Source organism: Dermacentor variabilis, chromosome 4 (genome assembly GCF_050947875.1).
Source record: "Dermacentor variabilis isolate Ectoservices chromosome 4, ASM5094787v1, whole genome shotgun sequence".
Lineage (NCBI taxonomy): Eukaryota > Metazoa > Arthropoda > Arachnida > Ixodida > Ixodidae > Dermacentor > Dermacentor variabilis.
The window spans coordinates 88,877,970-88,901,848 of record NC_134571.1 but is presented as its reverse complement, the minus strand read 5'-3'; the positions used below and the strand labels follow the sequence as shown (position 1 = coordinate 88,901,848).

Below are 23,879 nucleotides of genomic sequence, written 5' to 3'. Positions count from 1 at the left end.
AACATGTTAGTGATATTGGTCTATATGTTTCCTCGTGTAATCTATTGCTTTCGTTATGAATGGGCTTACTTTCCCGCGCAGCCAATCCTTGGGAAGTGAAGCTGTACTCGGTGATTCGAAAAATGTTATCCGCAAGAATGAAATATGTGCGTATCGTTTTAAAAACACATTTATTATATTCTCCACTCCCGGCGCCTTCCTGTTGTCTATATGCAAAATCAAGTTTCAAATACCCGACTCTGTTATCGCAACTTCGCCCATCCGGTCGTCAGCGACTGACACCGCCGCACTCGAAGTCGGTTAGTGCAAACATCCACGCGCGGATTGGCAATAGGCGTTAAATGTATTTGCTACAATGTGCATGCCTTCTATGGCCAAAACTGCCACTTTTACGGCTCGCGCTTTCTGATTTCGATAAGTAGCGCCAAACTTCTTGCGGTCGACTCCTTGTGAATATCGTTAACTTATGTGAAAAGAAATCGTCCTTTATAGCTTTTATTTTATGTTTCACTTTGCATGTGAGCTCTCTTATCTCTGCAGAATTTATCCTTTCTTTCTTGGTATTCTTGCTTTTTGTTTTAGATGAATTCTGCTTGGCATAAACCACGGTGTTTACCACTCAGTTCTCTTGAATATTGATGGAATGAAATTATTTTTACAATGTATTATAGCCTGTTGTAGTTAACCCAGAGACCGTTAACACCTCCGCAGGATTGAGCTGCGAGTCTATTCAAGGTTTCCTCTAAGTTGTCGATACCACTCTTATGATTAGCTCGTCTATATTTTTTTTAAAGCTATTCGAGATGGTTCGACCTTACAGCTAGCTCTCCTACTCAAAGTAAAAAAAGCGTTATAACCAGCATGTCACGATCTGAAATCCTTTCTTCAAAGCCTATATGTGATGTTATCGACTGCGACGCTCAATCAAGACCAAGTACTGAGCAGGCATCTTCTTTGAGACGCATAGGTTCTTTAAGAGTCTGCAAAAAAAAAGACCTAACATTATATCAAACAGGTGCAAACAGTTTTTTCATCTCTGTTGCCGACACAACTCCTCCCAGTCTATCCCAGCTTGTTTAAAATCACTGCTTAATAAAAAGTTTGTGGGATAATTTGTATTGTTGTGTAGGTAATCATGCATCTTCAATGGAGAGAGTATTCCTCAGGCGCTCCAGGGCATCTGTAAATGGCAGCTATTGACAATGACGTATTATACAACTGAATAGTGTACCATGATATTTAATGGTTGTCTATTTCAGGCTTTTCATAAAATATTAAACGGATTTTTATCATGATAGCTACGCTGGCTTTACACCCGTCATGATATGTGCGCATGAATAAATTTAAGGCATGTTTTAAGGTACAAAGATAACATTAGGAAGATATAGATACAATGGTGGACTGATAAAAGTGTACATTACCTGGTGAGCTCAAACAGGCTAGGTGGCTTTGTGTCACCGCCCCTTTCGAGAGAGCGTTTTTTTTCTTCTAAGAAATAAGAAGAGAAGTGCAGCGCCGTAACTTCCGCTGGTGCGAGGGCATTTCAACAGCGCATACACGGGAAAGAGGAGTGAAGAGAGAAATATTAGTGAGAGAGAAACCAGAGGAAGGCGGCGAGTCCTCAAAAACAAACAAGCAAAAGCGGGGCTTAGAGCCGCGCCGAGCCACGGCGATGCAGGGCTTCCTGTGCGGCGAGGACCGCAGCGCACATTTGGCTTGCAGTGTCATCGATGGTAGGGGTGATATCCATCGGAACACGTAGTGTTGCAGCGACAGCCGCAATGAGCGCATGTCCTGCGACGCGCTGATTCCTCGGCAGCTGCGGGCCGATGAGGCGGTTCTGGTTCCGCTGTATGGGAGCTGTGGCCGCGCAGGGTGTCGCTGAAGGAGATGCTAGACTGGACTGTGTGATGACGTAACGTCAAGTGCATGCCGTTGCCACTTCGTCATCACGGGCACTGATATCAGCAGCGGATAAGCAACCGCTGCCTATAAAAAGCGTGTCCAAAAAAAGAAACGCCGATTCCTTGTTCTGCACCGGCCCCTGTCGTTTTCTGGAGTACGGCTTCGCGGTTGCCGCACGCTACTACAGACTGGACTCTCGCGGACAGGCGAGGAGCGGCTGTCTACTGTTGGCGGAGTTGGGCACGTGCACGCGAGCTTTAGGGCTAGCTCGGCGCCCGCTTGCACGTGACGGGCTGCTGAGTGGACAACAACGTAGCTGCCTTTCTCTCGAGCTGCCAGTGAGGGCAGCGTGGCTCCACTGCAGCGTAGTTGCCACTGCAGTTAACGCAATGCGGCCGCTGCGATGTGCAGTCTTGGCTGCATGTGATTGGCCGCAGCGGACGCAGCAGGCGTCACGCGAGCAAGATGGCGATAGGCGCCAAAGCGGTCACACTGAACTGGTCGCGGCCGCTTAGCACGGACCGGGTGTCGCTGCTTGAACGGGATAAAGTTAGCTGGCACAACGTCGCCGGCGAAGGTAACCCTCACGTCGCCGCCACTACGCGAAATCAAAGGAGGGGTACGGGGGATTCGATGTGGTGTTTCACAGTGTCGGCATCGAGAGAGAGAGAGAGACGGGTGCGCACCGTGAATGATACCCACACGTGTTTTTGCGGAGTGCTTTTACGCTCTCTTGGACGGTGACAATGGCGCGCACTTTGAGTAGGCTCGACAGGTCAATACTGGGCCCAGCATCCACGGCCACAACATTGCGGTAGAAGTTAACGCGAACGCGAAGGGTGTTGCGTTTCGCCTGCGACACGTGGTTTTGCCGGCGCGACTGCGGCGGGGCGGCAGACATTTTGGCCCGATCGTCGTCGCCGCAACGCTCCCCGCCAGGTGTTTCCAGGCGCGACTGCGGCGATGCGACCGCAAAGGATCACCCTCTCCTTCCAGTCATTGTGCCCGAACCAGGCGATGCGAAAGCAGGGATCACCCTCTCATTACAGTCATTGTGCCCGACCGGCAGCGCTACGACAGTGTGCTACGACATTGTGCTACGACATTGTGCTACGACAGCGCTACGACATTGTACGTTCACGTGCTCGTCTATTGAGGGGTTCCTTCTTGCCCTCAACTGCGAGAGTATAAAGACAGCTGCCCCCGGACGCCAAAAGGAGGGCTCCGATTTCTTCTGTTGAGTAAAGTGCTCTCCCGTCTCTCTACTTCGGTCAACCTGACCGCCAACTCTTTGCGATGTTAAAATAAACAAGTTGTTTTGTTGTTACCAGTCGACTCATGCTTTGCCGGGACCTTCGCATGCTTCCAGTTGTACCCCAGGCCGCCAGGCCAACGCTACCCTTGGGGCTTGCGACCCAGGTACAACCACGGGCGTCAGCGCCGAGTTCCCAACAGATCGTACCAGCGGTGCGATCCCAAACATCTGGTGGCAGCGGTGGGATTCAAACATCTGGTTGGCAGCGGTGAGATCGCCTCCGACTTCAAACAACTGTCTGCCAGCGGTGAGATCGCGACAACGGAGGCCAGCAGCGAAGAGATGCAGCTCAACGACGATCCGGGAGCAGTGCAACGAGCCCTGTGTGACGACTGGTTGCCTGCAGCGGAACGACTGCGCGGAATTCCTGCCTGCGAGGTTTGGTGAGTGCGGGACTTTCTTCTTCTGAGCTTTGCCAGGCTTTTGTTAGTGTCAGAAACAGAGCTGGTAATTGTGGTTGTCGTTGCTGCCGGGTTAGTTTGCGGCAAGACAATAGTAAGCAGTAGAGAAAGCAGCATTCAGAGCAGCCATGGATTTGAAGTCGTTGCGCAAACCGAAATTGTTGGAGCTTGCAAGAGAGTTGGGTCTGGATGTCTCAGACAAACTAAGAAAACCTGAACTGCTAAAGGCTATTCTTGAGTTAGAAGCTGAGGATGACGAGCTGTCGGAATGCCTTGAGACCATTGAAGAGAGGGAGACTGCAAAAGAAAAAGAAGAGCGTGAACGTAAAGAACAGAAAGAGCGAGAGCAACAAGAGCGTGACCGTCAACACGCTTTGGAAATGAAGCGTCTTGAGGTAGAGATGGAACGCGCTCGTAATGGAAGTCAGGCACACGGTGCAGGAGAACGCGTATTGTTCAAAATGACTGACCTGATGCGGCCGTTTAAGCTTGGAGAGGACATTGGTTTGTTCCTGGTTAACTTTGAGCGAACGTGCGAGAAGCAGGGGTTCTCTCGGGAAACGTGGCCACAGCGCTTGCTCACTTTGTTACCCGGCGAGGCGGCCGACGTAGTCGCTCGCTTGGATAGAGAGGAGGCAGAGGACTTCGACACAGTGAAATCGAGTCTTCTAAAAAAGTACCGGCTGTCTGCGGAGGCGTTCCGTCGGAAGTTTCGGGAAAATGAGAAAGGCAAAAGTGAGTCATATACAGAGTTTGCGTATAGGCTTATGTCAAACATGCAGGAGTGGCTCAAAGAAGAGAAAGCGTTCGGTGACCACGATAAAGTTCTGCAGTGTTTCGGGCTAGAACAGTTTTATAGTCGGTTACCGGAGAACGTGCGATACTGGGTCTTGGATAGGCCAGACGTTTGCACGGTGGCTAAAGCCGCTGAGCTAGCCGAGGAGTTTGTGACGCGTCGGGCTCGCGGAGCTAAGGACGGTCAAAAGGGTGAATTTGGCTCGAAGTTTGAGAGGCCGAAGTTCACACGCATGAGAGAAAAGGGGAACACACGTAGTGCGGATGCGAGTGAAAGCAGTCCGACCAAACGTAAAGAGACGGCGGCAGCCAAACGCAGAAAGCGGTTCGAAATGAGGCGAGCGCGCATTTGTTGTATACGTGCCAGAAGCCGGGTCACTTTTCGGCGCAGTGTCCGGAAACAACACCAAAAGTTGTGTTTTTTTCAATAGGCAGCACTGACGAGAACATGAAGCTTCTCGAGCCTTACATGCGAGACCTCCTCGTGAACGGGAAAGAGTGCCGAGTGCTTCGCGATTCCGCAGCTACGATGGATGTAGTTCACCCGTCTTACGTAGAACCCCATATGTTCACGGGCGAGTGCGCATGGATCAAGCAAGCCGTGGAAGCTCATAGCGTGTGTCTGCCGGTAGCAAAGGTGCTTATTGAAGGACCTTTCGGAGCGCTTGAGACGGAGGCGGCAGTGTCATCTATGCTGCCACCTCAGTACCCGTACCTATATTCAAACAGGTCCGATCACCTCCTGCGCGAGAAGGGGCTTTTGTTTGGTGAAGCTAGTGTTCAGGCCTTAACCAGATCGAAGGTTCGGGAGCTCGCTGCAAAGGCGGTAGTTGCGGGGCCGACGTTATCAAACAACGAAAAAGGGTCAGAGGCGCAGCAAGCTGATATTCAGAGCACGCCCGAACTGAATAAACTTGAGTCTGTAACGTTAAAGGCACCAGATACCGGAGAGGAAAATCCCGATGCGGGAAAGTTAGAAGAGCTATCTACTGATTTGCTCATCGCGCCTACGTCAGACGGACTTGATAGGTTGCTAAAAGTCAGCCGGTCGGCTTTGATAGCCGAGCAAAAAAAGGATGGCAGCCTGGAAAACGTGCGCTGCAATGTCAAAGAAGGTATCGCCAGGAAAAATGCGCGTTTTGTGGAAAGAGGTGGAGTCCTGTACCGGAAGTATCTAGACCGCCGAGGAGTGGAGTTCGATCAGCTGATCGTGCCTCAATGCTATCGTCAGGATCTGTTGCGCTTGTCGCATGGGGGTTCGTGGTCCGGACACCTAGGAGTTAAGAAAACTAAGGACCGTCTCTTGCAAGAGTACTATTGGCCAGGGTGTTTTCGGGACGCAGACCATTTCGTGAGGACATGTGACACTTGTCAGCGGGTGGGCAAACCAGGGGACAAATCAAGGGCGCCGTTGAAATTGGTACCTATCATAACGGAGCCTTTTAGACGGCTCGTTATTGATACAGTGGGACCTCTGCCGGTAACAGCCACGGGGTACAGACACATTTTGACTGTGATCTGCCCAGCGACAAAGTTCCCTGAAGCAGTGCCGCTTAAAGAACTCAGCTCAGTTGAGATAGTCAATGCACTACTGTCCATATTTGCGCGAGTTGGTTTTCCTGCAGAAATCCAATCAGATCAGGGCACAGTGTTTACTAGCGCTTTGACGACAACTTTTCTCGAAAGGTGTGGGGTAAAGCTGCTACACAGCTCAGTGTACCACCCACAGTCGAATTCCGTTGAGAAGCTCCACTCCGTCATGAAGCGCGTGTTGAGAGCCTTGTGTTTTGAACATCGAACTGACTGGGAGCTGTGTCTGCCTGGGGTGATGTTTGCATTAAGGACCGCGCCGCATGCGGCTACGGGGTTTTCGCCAGCTGAACTGGTGTACGGTCGCTCGCTTCGATCTCCGCTTCGCATGCTTCGAGAATCGTGGGAAGGTAGGGGCGACGACCCAGTCGTGGTGGAGTACGTACTTAAGCTCCTCGAACGCTTAAGAAGGGCACAGGAGTTGTCAGGTGAAGCAATGACGAAGGCCCAGCAGAGGGCCAAGGTTTATTATGATCGGACAGCCAGGGCCCGTCGTTTTGAGGTGGGCGATGAGGTCATGATATTGCGCACATCGCTAAACAACAAACTAGACGCGCAGTGGGAGGGCCCAGCACGAATTGTTCAGAAACTGTCGGACGTTAACTACGTGGTAAGTCTGCCAGGAAAGCGGAAAGCACAGCAAGTTTACCACTGTAATCTGCTCAAACCTTATAGACAAAGGGAAGCAGTGGTGTGCATGATGGTAAACGTTCCTGAAGAGCTTCCGGTCGAGCTTCCGGGACTAGGCTCAGTGACGAACAGGGAAGACACCGGTCAAGTCATTAGTGACCTTATCAGTAAAGCACCGCTGTCGCCCGAGCAGAAAACCGAACTACACCAGCTATTACAAGAGTTTCAAGGTCTGTTCTCTGAGAGGCCTGGTAGGACTTCTGTACTTACTCAAGATATAGAACTTACCTCCCCAGAGCCAGTACGATCCAAGGCGTATCGGGTGTCACCCCGCCAGAGCGATATTATGGAGGCTGAGGTAAAGAAAATGCTACAGCTCGGTGTTATTGAGGCAGGTGAGAGTGATTATACCTCCCCTTTGATTTTAGTTGAGGTACCGGGCAAGGAACCTCGTCCTTGCGTCGACTACCGCAGGCTTAATTCCATCACTAAGGATCAAATTTATCCGATCCCTAACATCGAGGAGCGCCTTGAGAAAGTTAGTAGCGCTCAGTTTATTTCCACCCTAGATCTTGTCAGGGGTTATTGGCAGGTTCCACTTACAGAAGAGGCTAGTAGGTATGCGGCGTTCATTTCACCAATGGGAACATTCCGTCCTAAAGTGTTGAGTTTTGGTTTGAAGAACGCGCCATACTGTTTTTCAAGCCTCATGGATAAAGTGTTGCGGGGACAGCAAGAATTCGCTTTACCGTATCTAGACGACGTAGCGATATTCTCCGCATCCTGGTCTGAGCATATGACACACTTGCGGGCAGTGCTAACCCGCCTGCGCGAAGCGGGCTTGACAGTCAAGGCTCCTAAGTGCCAGTTAGCACAGGCCGAGGTTGTCTACCTCAGTCACGTGATTGGTCAGGGTCGTCGCCGCCCCTCTGAAATAAAAGTGGCCGCTGTGCGAGACTTTCCGCAACCGCGCACCAAGACCGATATTCGGTCGTTCTTGGGTGTCGCCGGCTACTATCAGAGGTACATCCCTAGGTACTCTGATATCGCGGCTCCCCTGACGGATGCTCTAAGAAAGACAGAGCCTCAAACAGTCGTCTGGGACGAGACAAAGGAAAGAGCTTTTAGCGCCCTAAAAAGTGCCCTAACAAACCAGCCTGTGCTACGATCGCCAGACTATACAAAAGGGTTCATTGTTCAGTGCGATGCTAGTGAGCGAGGCATGGGCGTTGTACTGTGCCAACGGGAAAAGGGAGAAGTAGAACACCCCGTCCTGTATGCTAGTCGTAAGCTGACCAGTCGTGAGCAGGCGTATAGCGCCACCGAGAAAGAGTGTGCATGTCTCGTGTGGGCCGTTCAGAAATTGTCATGCTATCTAGCCGGCTCGAGGTTTATCATTGAGACGGATCACTGCCCTCTCCAATGGCTGCAGACCATCTCTCCCAAAAATGGCCGCCTCCTGCGCTGGAGCCTCGCTTTACAACAATATTCCTTTGAGGTGCGTTACAAAAAGGGGAGTCTCAACGGTAACGCCGATGGCTTAAGTCGAAGCCCCTAACGTAGGAATCAGCCTCAAAATTGTTTGTTACTGATGTTTTTCTTCCTGAGGCAGGATTTTTTTTAACATATTGCTTTTGTTTAGTGTTTCAAAGTGATGATATGCTTTCTAGTGCAATTTTTCAATTTGTGGACGCGTTCTGAGTGATGCTAGACTACTGTAAGGAACTAGGCAGTGGTATAAAAAGGGGAAAGAGCCTGGCAGGGCTTAGTGAGGGTTGTGCCGTGCTTGCTGACTGAGCGGTTGAGTTTCAGCGTAGTTCTAACGCTTGCCGGGAACGAGAACAAAAATGTGAACTCTCCCGAAGTCACTTTGCAGTGTCCCGTGCGAACCTGAACGAGAGAACGAGGCCTTCTCTGTGCGCTGCGCTCAAGAAACGTCGAGGGACGCCCGACTTCGGTTATGAGCATCATCGAGCGACATCCCTCCGGACAGCGGATGCAGTCCCCTGTCCATCGGGATCTCCTTTCCCCGGCGGGGCGGTCTGTTGCGTTTCGCCTGCGACACGTGGTTTTGCCGGCGCGACTGCGGCGGGGCGGCAGACATTTTGGCCCGATCGTCGTCGCCGCAACGCTCCCCGCCAGGTGTTTCCAGGCGCGACTGCGGCGATGCGACCGCAAAGGATCACCCTCTCCTTCCAGTCATTGTGCCCGAACCAGGCGATGCGAAAGCAGGGATCACCCTCTCATTACAGTCATTGTGCCCGACCGGCAGCGCTACGACAGTGTGCTACGACATTGTGCTACGACATTGTGCTACGACATTGTGCTACGACAGCGCTACGACATTGTACGTTCACGTGCTCGTCTATTGAGGGGTTCCTTCTTGCCCTCAACTGCGAGAGTATAAAGACAGCTGCCCCCGGACGCCAAAAGGAGGGCTCCGATTTCTTCTGTTGAGTAAAGTGCTCTCCCGTCTCTCTACTTCGGTCAACCTGACCGCCAACTCTTTGCGATGTTAAAATAAACAAGTTGTTTTGTTGTTACCAGTCGACTCATGCTTTGCCGGGACCTTCGGATGCTTCCAGTTGTACCCCAGGCCGCCAGGCCAACGCTACCCTTGGGGCTTGCGACCCAGGTACAACCACGGGCGTCAGCGCCGAGTTCTCAACAGATCGTACCAGCGGTGAGATCAAAACAAGGGATACAAATAAATCGTAATTGTGGCAGCTGAACGGAGGATAGTTGGAGAAGATTGGGACTACACCGAAGGGAGGAGCGAATATTTGCACCTGGAAGGATGGGGAGTCGACTGGAGCAGTTGGAAAGAGGAAGCCCCCGGGAAGACCGCAATGTCCTTGTGGATTTGGAACAGTCCACCCCGTTACCCCGTATTGTTTTGTATCTGGAATTCCTCTACAGCAGATGGCGTGAATATATATATATATATATATATATATATATATATATATATATATATATATATATATATATATATATATATATATATATATATATATATAATATATATAAGTCGTTCATGTTCACTATCTCAAGCCTTATCACCATTCTACCGCCCTTCCAGAAAACTAAGTCGCCAGGATGGCTCCTTTATTTCCGCGGGGCCATTGTAAGGAAGATAACGATGTGCACACTGAGTCAGCAGCATCGGCAGCATCAAGCACGCAGTAGAAGCTCGAGCTCGGGGACTGTGCTCGGTGCATCGTAGAACCGGCGGTCGCTAGGAACTCCAATAAACCTCCTTTATAGTATATATATATATATATATATATATATATATATATATATATATATATATATATGCGATATTGTGTATGAACTCTGAATTGTGATACTTATGTATATCCAGACTGTGAAAAATTAACTTTCGATTGTTACAAAGTTTTGTCTACAATGTCAACGTTGAGACAATTTTCGGTTAGCATTGTAACAAGCGGCCAAAATATTTAGCGGCTCAGATGCAAACAAGCGCATGACAATAATCTTTAATTGGTGGGGGCGGTGGCTCATAACCTCAGTTCAGTATCAGTAAAATCACTATCTCAACATCAGCACAAATTTGCAGTAAGGGTAACCCTCCACAAGAAGGAAACAAAATACTTCAGCCTTTCTAGAATTTTGTCGCATGCTTATGTTGAGGGCTAACTGCCTAATTGACTTGGCGTGCACATACATCGCAGCACCCACATGGTTGTTTAAATAAAACAACTGTCCCAGCAGCATATTTCAGCATTTCTACACTAAGCAGAGGTTTTCAGAAACGTCAAAAAGAGTCATTTATTTCAACAGTTGTTGAACAATGCAAGCTCGCTCACTCTGGAATTTGAGCGATTCGGGGACAATGTAATGATTTCTTAACTGCAGTACAACGTACAACGTAAACATAAAAATCGTGGCACGGGTCTCGCACTCATAAACGCACTACAGAATCGTGTTTTGTGAACAGGTATATGATCCTGGAAATTGGTTAAATCATGGCACCCTATATTTTGTCAATGCCAGCACACATAGGCCAAAAGCGGGGGTCGCTGATAAGTAGCAAGTTGCATTTCATGCAGCAGATTCTGATTGGAATTGACTAAAAAAAATCCAACATTTCTACGTAATTTTTCGTCCTAATGTGATTGACATTATAGAAACACAATAAATAGAACAAGAAAGTCTGAATTTTCCATTGCATGTTTCGCAGCCTTCTGCGTCTTAAATAGCTTCAATGATAATTGCGTTTAAAGATTTCCATTGGTCGACTATCTCTATTTTCTTCTGATGACATCTGCACCAACACTACAACTCGCTGGATGTGCATGCTGAAGCACGGTGTTGTTACTGGGGACCCTTTGCCCACGAGGCTGTGTTGGGTTAATGCAGTGATGCTCGCAATTGGGCCTTCTCCGAAGAGCAGCGCTTCAGTGTGGCTGGTGCTTGAACAAGGTGCTCCTTGTCGGGTAAAACAAGCGATAAAAAATTGTCCGTAGATGAGTTCCTGCCATCAGCGTCCGAAGAAATCATCGCTATGGAGTCGTAAAAGTACCGATTTATTTGGCAGCTCACATGTGCGGGGTTTGAGAGATTAAGATACATATACTATTGGTGATACGCAGCTGGGAATGCATGCAATGCGTAGGATATACAACTGATGGACCATTAGAACTGGCGAATAGGTGTCAAGAGAAGCGAAAGGCAGTCCAGGATGACGGAGAATGAGGCGGGGGATGAAATTAGGAAATTTGTGTAGGCGCGAGTTGTAATCAGGTCGCGCAAGAAATGGGCAATTTGAGGTCAAAGGGAGAGGCCATCATCCTGTAGTGGACATAAAAATAGGCTGATGACGATTGAGTGTCCGAGTTCACCTATCTGAACATGCGCATCCCTGGGACAGCTGCGTGGGGCGACCGTGGGCGTTCCATTGTAGTTCCTTCCAAATGCTAGTGCTCAAAGCTGCTTCAGCACTTAGAGCTTGACTAGTGAATAAAGTAACTGCTCAAGAGGAAGATACAGCTCGGGTGCTCCTATCTGAATACATGTAAATGGAGAATTCGTTTTGCTAGGCAGCCACTGCACCAAATTTGGCGGAGTGTGTTGCATTTAATAGAAAACTTAAAATCTAGTGTCTGTTCCTTTCGAGTTTTTGATTTAGGTTGTCAACCTTTCATTAATATTTGGGAAAAATAGCAAATGTTCAGAAAACGAACTACCAAGTTTTAATCTGTAACTCAACATAAAATATGATATCCCATTTCTGTGAATTTTAACTGATAGTACATGTAACGTAGACAAAATTGATACGTATAGATGATTCTGAAAAAATTTAGTAATAGGGATATACAACTTTTCCGGAACCCTTGTACACAACAAAACAAATTCACGTAAGATATAAATTGAAAAATAAAATTCGTCCGCTTTGCATGATCTAAAGAATGCCGTTTCCAGAACTTTTATGTCTGTTTATGATTGAGAGCTATTAAACTGTAAACATAGGGCTTCTTTTCTTCTTCTTGGACTTTCGAATTTTTGAAAATTCTTTTAGCAAAATTCTGGCCTTTAATGGATATTTCGCTTGAAACAGTAAATAGGATTTAACGTTATCTCTCAAATGCAGAAAGTTTCATTAGAATCGGTTCAGTGCTTATCTTATACTAGCATTTCTGCGTTTTACATCTATTTGAGTAGGCCGCGTTCAAGCCCTAAATCGAAATTTCGCAACGAAGAGTAACTACAATTTATATTTCTCTCTCGAATGCAGCAAATTTCACAAAAAATGGTTCAAGGTTTATCTGAGAAACTAGCGTTTCCGCATTTTACAAGCATTTGAATAGGCCGCGTTGGAGTTGGGCCGGCGCCAAAGGTTCCTCTTAAATAGAATTCGTTAGCGATAGAAGTCTTAAGTACAGTCAGCAATGCTAAGTAAAAAAGAAATCTGTTAATTACAGCACTGCCAAAAATGTAATCGCCTGCAAGTCATTACTTACTGTCATTTTTTACTAAAGTTTTGGTAACGTGGGTCACTTAAAACATTAGTGAAACATTTCGCTATCCTCTTTAAAAATGTGCCCATGCATCTTGAGTCTCCTGACTCCACGTATGCAACATTTTTTTTCTTTGCACTTGCTTGGAAGTTTTGGTTTTGCAAGCTGTTGAATTAATTTCTTTTGCTGTACAAATCGACCGTTGAAAATCCTTGTTTTTGAAATCAGATCGTAGTTGACTGAATCAGTGGAGTACATGTATTAGGTCCTAACATAGTCTCAAATGCACTGCTTCTGCTTCAATTCAACTATATATATTGTCACGAAAAGACAATTGAAGATCTACCCGGCGTCGGCGAGACAGACAGTTGTACAAGATAGCGTACACATAAACTCAAGCCGGCGTCCTCAGTCTCTGCTTCTTCTTCTTCAGCGCCCACGTCTTGCCGAGCGCGCGTTCCAGTCACTTCTTTCTCAGCGCTGGCGTGAGACACCTATCGGCATTATCCCCCCGCCAAAAGAAAAGCATCGACCCGATGCTTTTCTGTGGAAATCGTATGAGATCGGGTTGGCGCCGCCTTAACGCGAGAAATACGATTTAAGGCGAATAATATGCACTATTTCTGAGTGGTGCTGCCGACGCCGAGGCGACGCGGCACCGTCGGGAATGACCTCATAGTTCACTTCACTAACGCGGCCTATCACTTTGTAGGGTGCAAAGTATCTACTAAACAGCTTCTTAGACAACCCCTGGCGACGAATTGGAGTCCACACCTAGACTTGGTCACCTGGCTGGTACTCGACTTGCCGATGTCGAAGGTTGTAGCGTCGTGTGTTGTACTCTGCTGCGTCGTGATGTGTATGCGCGCTAGTTAACGAGCTGCCTCTGCGTGTTGAGTAAGTTGCTCGTCGTAGGAAGTAATTGATGCGTCGGTGTCGTACGGGAGAATTGCATCTAGCGTGGTCTGGACCTCGCGCCCGTATACAAGGCGGAACGGTGCGAAATGTGTTGTTTCCTGAATGGCGGTGTTGTACGCGAATGTAACGTACGGCAGGACTTGATCCGATGTTTTATGCTGGACGTCTACATACATAGACAGCACGTCAGCAATGGTTTTGTTTAGCCGTTGCGTCAGTCCATTGGTGTGCGGATGATAGGATGCAGTGGCCTTGCGATGCTGCGTGCAGCTCAACTCGAATATGTCCTCTATCAGTTGGGCTGTAAAGGCAGTTTCTCTGTCGGTGTGACATGTGATAGGGCACCATGTCTTAGGACTATCTGTTCGATAAAGAACTGGACAACTTCGTAGGCCCTGGCACGTTGTACAGCTTTCGTCTCGGCGTAGCGTGTTAGACAGTCTGTGGCGATTATAATCCACTTCTTTCCGCTGGCTGACAAGGGAAAGGGCCCCAGAAGATCCATGCCGATATGATCAAACGGCGCGCTAGGTGGTGCGATGGGTTGGAGTAACCCCCCGGGCTTCAAATACGGTGATTTCCTGCGTTGAAATTCACGGCAGCTTTGCACGTTACGCTTCACCGTGGTAGAAAGTCTGGGCCAGTAGTACTTCCGGCGTACCTTTGCAAGAGTACGTGAAAATCCGAAGTGTCCAGACGTGGGCCCATCATGGCAGGCTAGGAGAATGTCATCACGGAGGGTGGCAGTTACGACCAATAGATACTCTTTGTCGCTGGCACTCTAGTTTTTCTTGTAGAGGACACCGCTTCGGAGGCAGAATGTCGAGAGACTGCGACAAATGTGTCGTGGGATTGCAACATTCTTGCCTTCTAGGTGATTGATGAGAGGGCGTATTTCGTCCTCCTCGCGCTGCCGTGCGATCAGGTCGGATGCGGTGAGGACCCAAAGGAATGCGCCGTCTTCGTCCATGTCCTTATGGCAAGTTTTGACGGGAGCGCGCGACAACGTGTCCGCATCTTCGTGTTTGCGGCCCGATTTGTAGACAAGGGTAACATCGAACTCCTGCAGACGGAGACTCCATCGAGCAAGTCGCCCGGACGGGTCTCGTAAGTTGGCTAACCAACACAAGGAATGGCGATCTGTCGCCACCTTGAAAGGGCGACCCTAGAGATAAGGCTGAAATTTCATGATGGCCCACACCACCGCTAGACACACTTTCTCGGAAGTGGAGTAGTTGATTTTGGCGCGTGAAAGGGTGCGACTGGTGTAAGCGATCACTCGCTCGACGCCTTCCTGGTGTTGAACGAGAACAGCGCCAAGACCGATGTTGCTTGCGTCGGTATGCACCTCAGTGACAGCGTCCTCGTCAAAGTAAGCGAGAACGGGTGATTCCTGCACGCCCTGCCGTAACTCGGTGAAAGCTGCGTCCTGCTCATCCATCCAAACGAAGGGTGTGTCTTCTCGCGTGAGGCGTATGAGTGGTTCAGCGATCCGGCAGAAATTAGCGATGAAGCGACCATAGTAGGCACACAGACCGAGGAAGCGGCATACTGCTTTCTTGTAACGAGGAGTCAGAAAAGCAACAACAGCAGATGTTTTGTCTGGGTCAGGCTGGACACCGTCAGCGTTCACGACCCCATGCCCGAGAAACTTCAACTCTTCGTAACGAAGTGACACTTTTCTGGCTTTAGTGTGAGATTGGCGCAGCGGAGCGCCTCAAGTACCGCCTCTAAACGCTTCAGATGTTCTTCGGAGATCGCCGCAAACACGACGACGTCATCTAAGTATACTAAACAACTCTGCCACTTCAGACCCGTCAGAACAGTGTCCACCATTCTCTGCAATGTGGCCGGTGCAGAACCGAGGCCTAATGGAAGTATTTTAAATTCGTACAGTCCATCCGGGGTAACAAAGGCCGTTTTTTCGCGATCTCGTTCGTCAACTTCGATTTGCCAATATCCAGTCTTCAAATCTATGAATGAAAAATACCTGGTTCGTCGGAGCCGATCTAACGAATCATCGATCCGCGGAAGCAGATAAACCTCTTTTTTGTGACGTTATTCAACTTTCTATAGTCAACACAGAACCGAAGCGTTCCGTCTTTCTTTTTGACAAGGACCACCGGCGACGACCAAGGGCTTTGGGATGGTTGTATGACGTCATCGTCAAGCATTTCTTTCACTTGTGCATTAATCACGTTGCGCTCTTTCACCGATACGCAATAAGGCAGTTGTCGTATGGGACGAGAATCGTCACACGTGATTATTCGGTGTCTCGTGAGGGGCGTCTGGCGTGCCTTAGAAGTAGATGCGAAGCCCTCCTTGAACCGAAGTAGCAACTCGCGCAGCGCTTTTTGCTTTTCTTCCGAAAGGTCTGAATTGATGTCGATATTGCTGAGTGTCTGAGCTGGGTTGTCCTCTGTCATTGACGCAAAGCATTCAGCAACGTCTGCTATGGGCTCAGCAAAAGCGATAGTAGTACGACGAAACAGGTGCCGATGTTCCTGGCTGAAGTTCGCCATGAGGAGCGCTGAATGTCCACCTCGAAGCATAATGAGATTGCGGGCTGCACATACAACATGAGTCAGCATAATGGAGGAATTGCCCTCTGCAACAGCTTCGCCATCACGCAGATCGTCGCATACGACCGCTACCAGGACAATTGCGCGTCGTGGTAAAGTTACATTGTCGGCGTAATCCCGAAGCGCGTTACGTCGGCAATTGTCGCGACTGTTCGCTGCTCTCTCTGTCGAAAAATCACTGTGCGCTCCCGGAGGTCTATAATGGCACCATACTCTCGCAGAAAGTCGACGCCCAAGATGAGGCCCCGAGAGCAGTCGCGGAGTATAAGGCATCTGGCTGGAAACGTATACCCACGAATTTGTACTCTGACCGTGCACAGGCCCAACGGTGTTACGATATGCCCGCCAGCAGTACGAATTTGCGTTCCAGACCAAGGCGTGATAACTTTTCTAAGTTCCGTCCCTAGTTTTCCGCACAAGATCGAGTAGTCGGCACCCGTGTCCAATAACGCACTAATGTGGCGGCCGTCGAGCACAACAGGTATGTCTAGCGAGAGTCTGTCGCTGAGTTCGGCTGCTGTCGTCATTGAATCATGCTCAATAGACCGTGCTTGCCTCAATGGGAGCGGACCCGCCCCCGAAGGTCTCTGTTCTTAGTTTTCCCGGCAAGGGCGTGGCGATCGTCCCTGCGCTGCCATTGGAGGGCTTCTAGGAGCTGGGGAAGATCGCCCTGGGGACTGCGAGCGCGACTGCCGCTGTGGGAACAGTGGCATATCCTGCTGGTTCTGGTACTCTTCAATCGCCCTAGGCCTTTCGCCATATCTGGGCCTGGGTGAATCCGCGGCAAAACCTTGCAGTCCGAGGCGGCGGTATGGGAACTCGCGGTATATGTGACCGGCTTCTCCACAGAGATAGCACAGAGGCCTTCTGTCCGGGGTACGCCCGACGTCAGATTTCCTTTCGAGCGAGCGCCGATCTTTTATACGTTGGATCGGTTGCACTGATGGGAGCGGCGGGACGTATGACGCGGCGTAAGACGTGGCGGGGATGAAATGGATCGGAGCGCCGACAGGGACTCGCCCCAAAACTTCCGGATACGACGGCGCTGCAACTCTGTGCTGTCGCCGGCGACGCATTACTGCTTGGGACGAGACTTTGAATCGGTTGCTGCACTTCCCTTCTCATGAGGGCAGCAATGGAACCCAGCATGCGCTGAGGCGGACAGCTGAGCAGTTGAAGCTCATCACGAACCACAGAGCGGATAAGGTCTCGCAGAACTTCCAGGCTTCCAAAGGCTACCGCGTCCGTCAGTGAAGCAGCATTCGCGTGCCTGTCATACGTAGCTGAGCGCTGGTGCAAAGGTGAAGTAGCGTTCATTTGCCTTTCATAGAAAGCTGAGCGATGGTGCAGCACCTTTTCCATCGTGGTGGCTTCGGTTAAAAATGCACCCACGGTCTTCGGCGGGCTTCGAACCAGGCCAGCAAATAGCTGTTCTTTAACTCCCCGCATGAAATGGCGCAGCTTCTTTTGCTCTGACTTGGTAGGGTCCACCCGACGTAAGAGGCGCGTCATATCCTCTACGTACGACGTGACGATCTCATTCGGCAGATGAATGCGGTATTGGAGCGTCCGTTCGGCTCGTTTGCAGCGATCAGCATTGGTGTATGTATCCAGCAAGGCACGGCGGAACTCGAGTCACGATTTGAGGAGCCCTTCTCGCTTCTCGTACCAAGCGCGAGCCCCGTCCTCCAAGCTAAAGTAGACATTTCTCAGCTTCGCCGCGTCGCTCCATTCGTTTATCTCAGCAACGCGCTCAAACTGGATTAACCAGTCTTCTACATCCTCGAAGACATCCCTGTGGAACACTTTCGGCGCTCTGAGACTCTGCAGCAGGTACTGAGTTGCCATTGTGGCCGTACCTTGCATAATGGTCGATAACGACGTATGTTCCTTCTATACTGGTCCGAGGGGGCGTCGACGTTGTTGCGGAGAGATGATCAAGCTGCGAAGGTAATCCTCGGATTCTCCTGCTGGCCCAGTGAACAGGGGTGTCCACTAGTACAAGGCTGGTACTCCTGCTACCAGGAGGGGTTTGTGGCATCGGATGAACCGTACCCCGCACCTCCACAAGTTTTGTCACGAAAAGACAATTGAAGATCTACCTGGCGTCGGCGAGAGAGACAGTTGTACAAGATAGCGTGCACAAAAATTCAAGCCGGCGTCCACAGCACCCACCGCTTGCCGAGCGCGCGTTCCAGTCACTTCTTTCTCAGCGCTGGCGCGTGATATCTAGTGGCAATATATATATATATATATATATATATATATATATATATATATATATATATATATATATATATATATATATATATATATATATATATATATATATATATATGAACCACGTAGGAGCAAACGTGGTTGCGCCTACGTGGTTGCTCAGAAATTGCTTGTAAATGGTTAATCAGATGCATTGTAACTTCATTAGGCGAATCATGATAAGAAGAAAGAAAAAAATGGCTGTGGCTTAGCTAAGGTTAAGCCCAGGATGCGAAGCATACTAGCCTTTAGTTTAGTTGTTGAACCACTGTTTAGCCTGGTGAACTGCTGTTGCTTGGCTATATTTGGTTCGGCTAGAGGAAGAAACAACTCATGCGTTACTCTGCTTCGCCTTCAAGAGTGGAACGTGACAGCGTTCCCGTCGACCCGCCAAGGGGTGTAAGACAATGGGCTACGGCGCAGCGACTACGCACCCCGCATTGGACGCGGTGAGCGTCGAGCAACGCAGCGTTCGGCGCGGCAACGAAATGTGCGCCTGAGCAAGCGACGCACGCCTGAGCCTTAGAAACAGCTCGTTTCTAAGGCAACACCGCATTCACTAGAGGCGCTTTTGTACCGCTTTGAAGCATCGTACTCGTGGCTCAGTGGTAGCGTCTCCGTCTCACACTCCGGAGACCCCGGTTCGATTCCCACCCAGCCCATCTTGCAAGAGTTGAGCCAAAGCCACCTAGAAACAAGCGCAGCTGCTTATATACCGCCGCGACGGCGCGAGTTGGAGCCCCGTTTCTCCTCTGTCGTGACGTCACGGTGCCACGTGGTATGGCATGGGGTCAAAGGTCATTGAAGGCGACACCGCCGCGCCTGAGGAGCTGGGTTGAGCTCTAGTAATATGCTTCACATAAAAACACTTTTATCCGTACTGCACTATCGATGACATCACTAGAAATCTCATTTGCCTACACGCCTGTATAAAGGTACCTTATTATTTGCAGAAGCATACCCCTATCCCAAAGCGGCTGTCTGACTCAAGCGCACTATAGTGACAGGCAAGCCTCGAGCTGCGAGGTAACCAATGCAGCCTATGATATTTAATTAAGCCATGGACGAACGACTTGAGAAATTATTGTGCCTGCCTTTTATTCGCAATTTTGTCTCCATATAAACCATCTCTTTGCATAAGACATACCTTGCGACGCTTCTGGAAGGGTCATCTAGCCTTCGAGATTGACTGGGTGTATTATGGGTGGCCCGTCGTAATTGCTACCTTTATACAGTTTCAATTTGAGAAAGCTGAGTATGCCTTTTTTCTCATTATCTGCAGTGATGGCGGCAGCGCTTTGCTTCGTGGTGAAGATGTCACTCCGTGCCATTGGCTTCGGAGCGGATGGCATCAAGCCCGCAAGCCTTGCCGCCCACATTCAAAATTGGCTACATCCGATGCCAGAAGACTCCATCTTTGTGCGACTGCAACATCTGGGAGCCCATGGCATCAGCTGGCGGGACCAATTCCTGGTGGCGGAATTCATATATTCTATATTGGTTTCGATCTTTTTCTAAATTTTTTTTTATTTCATTAAATTCTGATGCTGAAGTTATACAGCCCATGGCTCATCTAAAAGAGAGAATACGTGAAAAGAGGGGACAGATATTGTCGCCCTTTGTCACCTTCCAGCGGGCAAATATAATCAACATATTTAAATACTTTCATTAGTTCCCCCCTCCCCATTAAAATGCTGGACAGTTGTGAGCGAACGCGGTAGGGGGCTGAATGATTAGCCCGTTTTTAGTGAAGCTCGTTAATTCACTTGTTGATGATAACTTTCCGACTGAGAATTCTTCATCTGTCATGCACTTCCTGCAGACGAATTTTTTAATAAGGCACATGTTTTTCCTGGACATTGAGGATTTCTTTTATTCTGTCTCACACAATAAATTGTTTCCTTGTGTCGGAAGTTTCATCTAGGAAAGCGGTGCTATTGCCTTCCAAAATGCTTCAGGCGTGTCCGTTGACGTGTTTTTGTGTGTTCTGTAGTTTTATTTTAAATTCACATTCATCAATTTTAATGACGATTGTTATGTCTAATGACAAGGCATTTATATTGGTTCTTGTGTTGTTCCTGTGCTTCGCAAACGTTTTCTTCTGCTATAGATCGTTCTTTGCACCAGCATTTTAATGGGGAGGAGGTAATGAAGGTATTTAGATATGCTGATTTTTAAATTGTTTTGAAGCAACATACCATTGCCTCATATCAGCCCATTCGAGACAAAGCTTTAGTAACCTTCTGCTGTGTCGGGAAAGCAATGGTGTTCACTTACCAGTTACCTTCCCGCAATTGCTTCCGCCAAAGCACACGAAAGGCAACTACAAAAAGGAAAGTTTCACTTTCACTGCACTCAGTGTCTTTCTTGTGCCATGTTAATTCCCAACCAGATGAGTTGTTGTCAAGCGCTGATTTCATGTGACTCTAGTATTGCACACATACTAAATTGATAATCTTTTAAAGAAGTAATAAATACAGTGAAGCAAAATACTTCTTGCCGATACATGATACCAGTACCTAAATAGTTATACGAATGTTTACAAAGAAATGTATTTGTGTTCTATGTTTTGTTATCGCACTCCTTATAAGCTGCTCTTTGTAAACTTCAGTAGAACAATGTTTTCCTTAAGCTCATGCAAGTATTAGCATATATAGGGACAAAAGGGCATCAGCACTAACCAACTTTAACGTGTACCAAAGTTGGTAATGAAAAATTATTGGACGCTTTCATACGAAGTATGACATCTGCCGCTACGCATGTGCAGCAGGAAAATCGACCTTTCGTTATTCCCTTTTATGTTTAAGAACCTATGTCACAACTTACACAAGTGCAGCAGTGGAGCCTAAGCTAACCCTGAGTGCACATAATGCGTTGCAGTCCGCTCATTTCCTTCACCTATTCTCAACGTCCGAGCGCCGTGCATCTAAATAGTTTGATTTTCAGAGTCAGAAAGGACCACTGTCTTGTGATACTAGTGGACCACCGTTAGCATACTATACCATGCATGCACTTAATAAACACGTGTGTCTGAAATAGTGCAACAAATATACGATTCTATTTCCTTTGTTCCACAGATCATGAGTAGGTTCCGCTGCATGTGCGTCTTAGGGGCCAATAGACTTCCACTGGTATGAAAATGCATGGATCCATATGCAACATCCACATATATCATTTCCATGACCGAATACAGCCAATAAATACCACTAACACTTCAGGTAAACTGCCCTCTAAACGGTTCTACGTAGTATAATAGCAGTAGAACTAAGTGTGTGGAGAACGTACTTTAGTGAAGATAAAGTGGCACGCAGAAATGCTGTTTCCTGTCTCTAAGCAGACACTACCTTGCATAATGGCTTCTACATGCTTAAGAGAGCAGTAAAAAATGCAGTTTATTTCACAAGTACAAATATGATTCAGTATGGTTTATTTCACAAGTACAAATATGATTCAGTATGGTTGCTACGAACATGAGTAATATAGTGGGTCCTTAGTAATTGCACCCTCTCTACAGAAAACTTAGAAATGTTGATTATGAATGCAAAAAAATTGTCTTGGTTAAAATGATAGTTGAAATGGTTATAAATTGCGTACAGGGACCAATTATGTTTCTTTATAGCATCACTAAATGCAGTAAACTTTATGTTTAAATAACGCAAATAGTCTAGAGAAAAAACAGGCTGACTTGGACGTTACTTTAAGCCTGAAAGGATGGACAGGCGCTTTCACAATTCCCTCTTGAACATACCTTTCTAGTAATAAGTTATTCTAAAAGATTATTTTGCTTATATCATGGCTTCAAAAGGTTTATTATTGTGGAACACACAACCGGCCAACTTGCGCGCTTCGAAACGTGCGTACGAAATCTACGAAGAATAGTCTTCCGCGCGTTCCATTTCTGGTGCTGATTACGCTACAAGAGGTTTCATATGCCTAATGAAGCAATTATGCCCTCACCTTCTCTGAAGTGTGCCGGGAACTTCCGCACAAACAAGATTGACCGTGTCACCTCGCGCACCCTCTGTTCACCTTATGCACTGCCGAGATCACCCCCCCCCCCCCCCGCCACCTCTCATTCGTTGAGGCTTCTCTGGACCCTCCTTGGCAATGCCTTCAAGCTTTCAACTTTTTCTAAATAATTGGCTTCACAATGGCTACGATCATGTGGCTTGGAGACATCAGTCCTATCCAACCATCCTGAAATCTAAAATATCGCTTGACATAGCTCCAGCTGCTTCTAGCCTACTCAAGCTGTACCAAGCTAGTTAGCCGGCAAATTTTTCTTCCTAGGAGGGACCTGCAGACACTTTCAGAAGAAAGACTCGCATACCTCCACGCTTATATGAATTTGTATGAATTTACCGTATTATATGCGGCAAATTGACACTTTTCTATAACGAGCGATAGTACCAGGTAATCACTGAGCTTCGAGACAACCGATGCAGCCTATTATTCTCCATCAGCCACAAACGACCTCGATTGGGTTAAATATTATGAGCGCCTTTCGTTCATAATGGTGCCTCTAATCAAAGACTCTATTTGCATTAAACACACCGAGCAGAGGTTTCTAGAAAGGTAATCTCAACGTTGATTTAATATGACTGACACGAGGTGGGTGCACGCCTATCCTGTTCCTGTTCTGAACGATACGCAATAGAGACGCTTCTCACTTCACGTGCGGGGACATACTGCGCCAGGTCGTGCTGTCGTCCTCGGAGGCTGCGCCGAGCTGAAGGAACGCTACCCTGGTAGCACAGTCGTTGTGAGCCATCATGTCGTATGGCGGCGTGTTACAGCGTTCTCCGATTCTGTTGTGGCACCCTTGATTTGTGGGAGCTGCGGCTCATGCGGATTGCGCCGATTGCGTACAACAGTCAACGCCAACGTAGCCCTCTAATAAACGCTTTTCCTCAACTCTGGGCATTCTCCTTGCGGCGCTCTGTCTCGCTCCCTGTGGAGACCGAACGAGCGTCCGCTTCGGGCACACACAACACACGCGGCTGAGTTGGTCGTCCCCCTGAGGGGCTCGGATCCTCGGACCCGTGCGAGGGTCTACGTGACAGTCTGTGGAGAATCGCGTCAGGGAAAACCACCTCTGCATGGAAGTGACGATGTTTTCATCCTTAATAAATTTGCTACGTTTTTAGAAGTCTTTCTTTTTCTTTTTTTCTTGAATCGTTAGCATTTCCTTCATTGCCGTCCATTAGCATGTTGTTAGTCGTTAGCACTGACATGTGCTTCTGCAACGTAATTTTTAAATCGAAGATATTGTTGCCTGCTATCCCGGGTTGTTGCAAGTGTTGAATTTACAATAAGCGGCTATGACTTTTCCTTTTGGTGGCGACACTCTTGCAGCAAGAAATTGGAGAGGGAAGGGAACTGGCACAAGGCAAGTTAAGATAGCGTCGGCAATGACGTCGGCGCAGAGAAATACTGCGACTGTCCAGTGTGCGCCTACTGCGCGGTTGCTCCCCTTTTAACGTCTTCCGCTGCTGAAAAC

At 48.3% G+C, this 23,879-nt stretch overlaps 1 protein-coding gene across 1 annotated transcript in view; it reads left to right on the top strand.

The window, feature by feature from the left end:
- Positions 1-20,342, top strand: part of LOC142579485 (uncharacterized) — a 33,350-nt gene extending 13,008 nt beyond the window's left edge. The window contains exon 4 of the mRNA XM_075689727.1: positions 19,662-20,342. Coding sequence (XP_075545842.1) covers positions 19,662-19,897 — 236 coding nt within the window. The 3' untranslated portion in view covers positions 19,898-20,342. The remainder of the gene's footprint in view (positions 1-19,661) is intronic.
- Positions 20,343-23,879: the final 3,537 nt, after the last annotated feature.